We start from the raw sequence: 8,487 nt of genomic DNA, 5'->3' as shown, positions 1-8,487 counted from the left end.
GTCATTGATTGGCTAACAGAGTTTTCTTCGCTTGGATGCAGTATTTAAACCGAAGGGCAACAGGACATACGAAGGGAACCTTTCGGTGGAAAGCAAGTAAACCAAAACTTATTGATTAGATTGTTCTTTATATTATAAATCTCCCCCCCCCCAAACAATAGAAATTTACTGTGAAATAAACTTAAATGGAAGCAGGGTCTTTAGGCTGGGAGTCAGAAGTTCAAAAGGTGATTTATTCCTGCTTAGGCCGAAGCTGCTGTTTCCAAGCCTCGTTCAAGTAAACTAATCGCTTGTAGTTGATGATAAAGAGAATGAAGTTCAGCAAATAGGTGGCAACACAAATAATACAAAAGTTCTTCAACACAAAGTAGAGGATATAGGTCAGGTAGAGGGACCCAATTACAGAAAGTATAGATGATGTCATGAGCACTAATGCTGCCACAGCACTCACCGTCATACCTGCAATAGAAGAAAGGACAATTAAAACCATGTAAAATTCTGCAGTTCATGCAAAGAAAGATAGTGCCACTGCTTCAGCAGGTGTGCTTTGACACTTGGTCTTGCTACCTTTGATGTGAAGGCTGACAAGTCTTATGTGCCAGTTCTCACCATGCTCGGCCTTCCTAATTCACCAAGTGACAGTTCTTATTCATTTATGTCATAACCCCTGGGAAGGGGGGAGCGAGAACCACAATCCAGTCGGGTTTCAGGATTTTCCCAATTAATATGCATGAGATATATTTGTATCCAATAAAAGCAGTGCATGCAAATAGATCTCAGGTATATTCATTGGGGAAATCCTGAAAACCTGACTGGATTGTGGTCCTCATTCCCCACCCCTGCCCCAGATTTTCTATTCTGCCTTTACCTATTCAGTTCAAGGATGGATTACAGTTTAAAGAAGCTGGGACAATTTCCCAGTAAGTCACAAAATACAATCAATTCCATTCCAAAACTGCTAATAATTCATAACAAATCAATATCCTGAACCAAAGATTTTAAAAGTTTTCCAAATTCTAAAATAATGTCCTCAAGAATGCAGCATAATGGGGAATTAATTCCACGATTTACTGTATATATACCCATTTTCGCCCCCCCCCCCAAAAAAGGAGGAAAAATGGTTGATTCAAATATAAGTCAGGGGCTTAATATTCAAGTGCCCTGCCAGGCCCCTCCCTCACTCCCTCCCTTCCCAGGCTCTGCATCCTGTCCCCCCTGTACCATCTCCCTCCAGATGCTTTGCAGGCCTCCATCAGGCCGGGTAGTCCAGCAGTGGGCTGGGATATGAGGGATTCCTGTCTCCCATCCAAATAAAAAAAAAACAAAAACAAAACACTCCCCACACGCACCCCCACCCCCCAGTCTCCTTGCGTTGCACAGGACAGGAGGAATCCATTCTGCCTCTGTGCCCACTGAAACTGACAACCACACCTCCCCCATATACCTTTCAGGTCCCTGGTAGCCAGCCAGTGCACAGAGCAAAAGCGATCTTCCTTCTCTCCTGCGCTGTTCGAGGCCACTGGCTGATTGGCTGCTGCAAATTCTCAACTCGTGAAAACTCACAGCAGCCAATCAGCCAGTGGCCTCGAATGGAGCAGGAGGGCAGGAAGATCACTCTTGCTCCGTGCACTGGTTGGCTACCAGGGACCCGAAAGGTACATGGGGGAGGTGTTGTTAATTTCAGGGGAGGTAGGAGGGTTTGCATTCAGCCGGGACAGGAGACGGGGGGAATCCCTCATGTCCCAGCCCACCGCTGGACCACAGGGTCTTGCGATAGGCCCTGTGGAGGCCTGCAATAGGTTCAGAAGGGGAGGCGATTGCCTGAATATAAGCCAAGACTTCCATTTTTGGGCCTTTTTTTGGCCCCAAAATCTCAGCTTATATATTCGAGAATATATGGTAGCAAATTCATACTGAATAGAAAATGAAAGTTGTCTAATAGACTAAATTTTTGAACACTGGAAATTTTAGTTGAAAAGAATTTCTAGTGGAATAACTATTAAAAGGATTCTGTAGCAACATGTCCAAGTCAACCAAATGACTAGGAGCTGCTCACCTCCGATCTCACGCCTCCCTCCTCACCCTGATCCAAGTCCCGGGCCGTTTTTTTCGATGCGAGTTGCCAACGAGCAATTCTCGGGGGTGGGGGGGGGAGGGGCTGGGAAAAAAATTGTGAATAATCGAAACCACAAACGTCAAAACCGCGAATAGGGAGGGGGAAGTGTAGTTTGTAAGTACAGTACTACTAATAATAATCATTTCTTACTTGATATATGTAGTGCTGTACTCATATGTAGGTACCTTCTCTGTCCCTAGTAGGCTTACAATCAAAGTTTTCAAGATACCTGGGGCAATGGAGGGTTAAGTGACTCACTCAGGGTCACAAAGAGCTGCACTGGGAAATGAACCCAGTTTCCCAGGATCTCAATTTTCTGCACTAACCATTAGGCTACTCCTCCCTCTGGTTCTCCATAGTATGTAAATTTATCTATACATATTTAGAAATTTTTTTTTTCAAATGACACTAAGTACCAGCAGTTTTCCCACCACTTGTTTGAACTGCCCTGTGGTCCTGACAGTCCCCATACACACATGCACCTGGTGCTATCTGTACTCCCAACCACCCATGTTTCTCTTCCACAAAGTCCCACAGTGCAACAAGGGAGGCACATTTTGCAATGCAAAGCACACTCAAAATCCTGGGAATCCTACTAGACAGAAATTGCACAATGCAGTCTCAAATCCACAAAATCATCCAAAGAGCATTCTTCACAATACGTAACCTAAGAAAAATAAGAAAATTCTTCAACAAAGATCAATACAAGATATTAGTACAATCCCTAGTACTGAGTATTGTAGATTACTGTAACAGCCTATACCTATCATGCCCAAATTACATGATAAAACAATTACAGACAGTTCAGAACACAGCCCTCAGAATCATCTACTCACTAGGCAAATACGACCACATCACCAAAGCATACTTAGACTCACACTGGCTACCAATAAAAGCAAGATCTCAGTTCAAATTCTACTGTCTACTATACAAGGTAATACATGGAACAGCACCCAGCTACCTAAACAACAGACTACACCGTAACCTCTCACACAGATCAAGGAGAACCCAGAGCCTATTCACTCACCCCCCTCTCAAAGGAACACGACGAAAGAAACTATACGACAGCCTTTTAGCGACACAGGCAGCAAAGATCGATACTACCATCACCAATCTACTGACCAAATCAATAGACATTAAAGCATTCCGAAAAGAAATCAAAACTCATCTCTTCAAAAAACACTTCCCATCATCATAACCTCATAAAAGTTTAAGATAATGCTCTCATGACTACCCAAACACCACCACCAGCAACACCCGAATCCGAACAGTATTATCTCTACTCGTCTAAACAACAGAATCCGGACAATATTATCTCTATTCGTCTAAACAACCTATCACTATCTACTATCTACTACCAATTTATCCTGGAAAAGTCCAGAACAACAATTGTAACTTAACGCATTCTTGTTTATATGTACTGCAATGCTACTGGAAATGTCCAGTCTTCTAACTTGTAATCCGCTTAGAACCGCAAGGCACAAGCGGAATAGAAATCACTTATGTAATGTAATGTAATGTAACATGTGCTCCATTAGAAATGGGAGGGAGCACCTAAGATGGCGGCCTGAAGGCGTTAGGCTGAGTTTCACCACACCTCCACGATGGTGAAACGCAAATCTAAGACCTGAGTTTTCCCTGTGGAACCTGGTCAGCAACAATTACCCGCCCGATGGATGAACGCAGGCCCCAAAAAGAACCGGAGAGTAAATCCTCGGCGCGAGGTGGGGGCATGTCGGAGAGCCCCGGCACTTCTTGCGAGGTGACCAGTCTCTCTCCGGAGGAACTCAGCATACCGGTGCAGCCACTCCCCCACCTGGAACTGCAGGAGAGGGGGAGTGAGGAAAGTAATGCGGCTGTCTCCGAAAGCTGCGAGGAGGAGGAAGAAAAAGATCTAGCAGTTCGGAGGGTTTCTACAGCCCTTCCAACACAACTGCTCCAGTGGGAAGTCTTGGAACAGACAGGGGAACGGCAAGAGTCATCAACACTATTGTTAAATCTACCAACAGGTACTGTGTAACTTAAAGATTTACAATTTAACACCGTACTAGTTCCTTTGGAAAAACCTTCAGTGATTGATCTCAATTCAATTTGGGAAGCAATTTCAACTCTACAAATTTCTCTGGGATCTCAATAGCAAACCTTATCTACACATTGTTCTGGGATTCTTACTGAGACTGTTACTTTACAAGAAAAAGTGGACAAACTTGAGAAAAAAATCATCTGAACATGGAAAAAAAATAGAAGTATTGGGTGCACAAACCCAACTTCTAATAAAAGCTAATTATAATATTAACTTTAAAATGGAAATTTTGGAGAACTTAGCACATAGACAAAACTTGATACTGATTAATTTTCCCAAATTAATCACTACTTCAGCACTGGATATGTTTAAACGCTATCTCTTGGAAGTTCTGAAAGTTCCACAAAATTCTTTTCCGCAAATTTCAAAAATTTACTATATACCTTTGGGAAAGAAGAAATCTCCAGAGGATCATCAGGAACCTGCAACAGATGTTTTAAATTTGACTAACCTATTAGAGAAGTCAATCTTTTTCTTCAATTAGCTTTAGAGTCAGATAGAGATTGACTCCTAAAGTTTATTTTTTTTTTAAATATAAAGATGCCTTGTTTCTGAATCAAAAAATAAGAATGTTTCCAGATGTTTCTAGGATTACACATAAAAAGAGAGAAAACAGTTTCTTTTCTTGAGACCTCAGGTCTTAAAATTGGGAGCAACATTTATATTAAGATTTTCATGTAAATGTTTGGTTAATTTTAAAGAAGCAATTTTTATCTTTTTTTGACTCTACACAGTTATCTAGATTTATTTTGGATAAGGAGGTGACAACTGCCAAGTACCCCTATCAGAAGCCAAGATAATGCTTCCAATTAAGTATTTGGGATCACTTCAGGCTGCCTGACTATTTCCTGAGAAATTAAGGAGTTAATAGTCTTCAATTTTTGGACACTCCTCCCTCAATTATTGTGGACTAAATAATAGTTGATAGAATGATTTAATTTTCCTTAATATTTTCTTATACAATTGATATATGATGGGTACTGTTTTATTTCAATATGATTGTGCTGTCATTAAAAAAAACCTGCACAACACTACACTCAATATATATGCCAAAAATCCTAAAATAGTAACAACAAAGAGGCACAACCAGTCACTGACATTTAATAAAGATTTTTTTTAAAAAAAAGAAAGAAAGAAATGGGAGGGGTCAATTGCACAGTTCTGTGTGGCAAAAAAGAAAGGACTTGCCTTCCAGTGATGTGGACAGCTTCCAGGCACAGCTCTGCCTCTATAGTATGTCTCCTACATTCTGCTGATGCAAAATGTGCCTCCCATTTTCCATTGTGGGATTGTGCAGAAGACAGACATGGGCGGCTGAGAGAAGAGGCAATGCCATCTCTGAATATGCATGGAATAAATTTGCATGCAGGGGAGGATCCAGTACTTACAAACTATCTTGAAAACCCAGTTTGGTGTGGTGTTCCCAAGACAGTTTTTTTTAAACCCTTTTTATGGGATCTAGCAATCACATGTTTAATAAAGAGTTAAACTACCAGAGCTAAATAATTGGCCTCAAAAGATGGTGAAGGTTCTGTATCAGAACTTTGTGGTATAAGGAGAAACTTGGAAAAGAGACTATACAGGGAAGAGGACTGATGCTGGCCCTGAGGGGAGAAGATATTCACCTTCCCTTCTTGAAAGAGTAGAGGAGATAGAGGACAATGCAGTTACTTGGGCAGGAATGTGGGAAAAACAATGATGCTTGACAGAAAAAATAAGTGGGGAGGGGATCAGCAGGAATGCTGGTGTTGAGTAGAGGGTAGAAGGTGTTATGTGGCCCTCCAATGCCCTCCCTTCATGTGGAATGGAAAATTATGTTCTTACCTGCTAAATTTCTTTCCTTTAGATGCAGCAGATGAATCCAGAGATTAGTGTGATAGTGCACATCTACTAGCAGGTGGACACAGAAAACTGATTTGCAGATGCTCCTCTTGGATGGAACTCCTCCTGGCCAATTAGTATCACTCTTTGCCAAAGCATCAGGAATAACCAAACTGCGCAAGTAAAACTTCTTTCCCATAAATAATATAAAATAGAAAAACACCAGAACTGAAACCAACTACCAACCTAACCCAAAACATGAACCAACAGCAGATAGTATGAAAGGGTGGGAATCTGGATTCATCTAAAGGAAAGAAAATTAGCAGGTAAGAACATAATTTTCCTTCCTTAGCGCCAGCAGCAGATGAATCCAGAGACTAGTGGGTTGTAGCAAAACATGCCCTATACTGGGTGGGAAACAAACACTACCTCTTCAATGACTGAAGCACCAAAAGAAACCTCCGCACGCACCACCACTTCCAACAGGTAATGTTTAGAAAACGTGTTCGAGGACGACCATATCGCTGCTCTACAAACCACTTCCAAGAAAAGCCAATGCGTCTACCCCTTCTGAATTCTACTCCCTGTGTCTGCTGAAGAAGTGATGAACTTCGGAATTGCGAGATGAGGCCATGAGATCCACCTCCGGGAGACCCAATTTTGCACAACGAGAATGAATGCCTCTTGCAGAAGTTCCCATTCTCCAAGATCTAACAGATTTCTGCTGAGGCAGTCCACCTGAACGTTAGACTTTCCCACAATGTGAGCCACTGACAGAAGAGGAAGATAAGTTTCTGCCCAAAGAAGATGTATCCATGCTTCCTGTGCCAGTCGAGGGCTCCTCATGCCTCCCTGCTTGTTGGTCATTTTTTTTTTTTTTTTTCACGGGAAAAAATAAATTCAGGCAGAGACCTAACGAACCCCCTAATTACCAGGGGGAGGGTGGGGAAGGGACCTGGGGGAGCCCAGGTGTAGCTCCTAAAGCCGGCACCACTCAGCCAGACACCCTACATTCAAATGAGGACAAAATCAGCAGGAGATAAGAGCTATTTCAGCCAACAAAAGCCAGGAAACTAGAGGAATGGCACCCATCTGCCTGCTGGAGATAGAGCATACTAATTGGCTAGGAGTTCCATCCAAGAGGAGCACCTGCAAATTAGCTCTCTTATCTCTACCTGCTGTTAGATGTGCACTATCCCACTAGTCTCTGGAGTCATCTGCTGCTGGCGCTAAGAAAGGTGGTCTTATGCTGGGGCTGCTAAGCCCTCTTTATCCTTCTCAAGTATGCCCTCATGTGTACATCAGAAAAGACTATGTACAAAAGATAACATATTTCTGTTTCTATTTCTTCTGTGTTTCACTGCAGGCAGAGTTGGGTTTCCAGTTCAATTTTTCCTGCATATTTCTGTATTTGGCATGTGTAATCCATGTTTTGCCTGCAAGATGAGGCAAAGTATTCTGCTAGTGTGTAGTGTCCATGTAAGGATTTATAACATTCTGACATGTCCTATGGCCAGTTGCAGGGATATGGTGTGGGGGTCCTGAGCAGTGCCATTCCTCCTGTTCTACCCTGTGAATATACACATCATGGGGGGGGGGGGGGACACAAAAAAACACACAACTACACCAGGTTTTTTCATTGTGGATATCTGGGGGCCAGCAGGATAACTCTGGGAATCTTCACCTTACTTTTACTTCTATTCTGGCTTTACTGACAAACATGCAAGCTTGGCACAACTGGTCTTAGGAAACACTGAGTATTTGCTCTGGCATTCAATGCCACACCTCACTTAAAAATGCATTTAAAAAGGCAGCTTTATATTCAGAAGGTGTGGATATCGTTATCCTTCCTGTTTCTGGTTTCCATAAGTGTTATTCTAATGCTTGCTCAGGACTCATTGCCATCAAAAGTTGGAAGCAAAAAGTAAAATAACGAGTTTTATGTACTTCAAAGAATAAAACAACACAGAAGAGAAGGCTGTAGAATAAAAATGTACTTTTCTATCTCAGAAGTCTAGTAACAGTTCTAAACATTTAAATCTTCTTCTGAGCCTTTAACGTACAGCTTGCAGTCACATTTCATAAACTGTTATTTTCTGTGTTTTTGGTAAATAACAATGCTTTAATGCAGCACATAATGCAGCAGTATCATAAAGGAAAACATTGAGCCTTCAAACATTATCTCATAAAACACCCCTAATCCCCTAAATATCTCTCCCAGTCCTAATCTTCCCCACCCTCAGCAGCTCAAGACACCCAATGGTATTATGGTGTGGTAGCAGAAAGCACAAAAAAAATGCTCAAATCCTATCTAATAAAGTACAAATTAGGTGCCAGCTTGCCCTGTTGTATTTCTCCAGCATTTATAATGTTCCCATATGTTCTGAAAAGTGGGCATATGGAATCTACATAGAACCAAAATTTGTCATAAGGTAGGATAAACTTTCTTTTTACAATAACTCTAGCA

General features: G+C 41.8%; 1 protein-coding gene across 1 annotated transcript in view; it reads right to left on the bottom strand.

Moving 5' to 3' along the window:
- Positions 1–212: 212 nt before the first annotated feature.
- Positions 213–8,487, bottom strand: part of VKORC1L1 (vitamin K epoxide reductase complex subunit 1 like 1) — a 43,185-nt gene continuing 34,910 nt past the window's right edge. Inside the window, exon 3 of the mRNA XM_033922106.1 lies at positions 213–459. Coding sequence (XP_033777997.1) covers positions 233–459 — 227 coding nt within the window. The 3' untranslated portion in view covers positions 213–232. The remainder of the gene's footprint in view (positions 460–8,487) is intronic.

The sequence above is a fragment of the Geotrypetes seraphini genome, chromosome 15, assembly GCF_902459505.1.
Source record: "Geotrypetes seraphini chromosome 15, aGeoSer1.1, whole genome shotgun sequence".
NCBI classification, from domain to species: Eukaryota; Metazoa; Chordata; class Amphibia; order Gymnophiona; family Dermophiidae; genus Geotrypetes; species Geotrypetes seraphini.
Note: the sequence above shows the minus strand (reverse complement) of the source record. Positions and strands in the feature narration are given on the sequence as shown.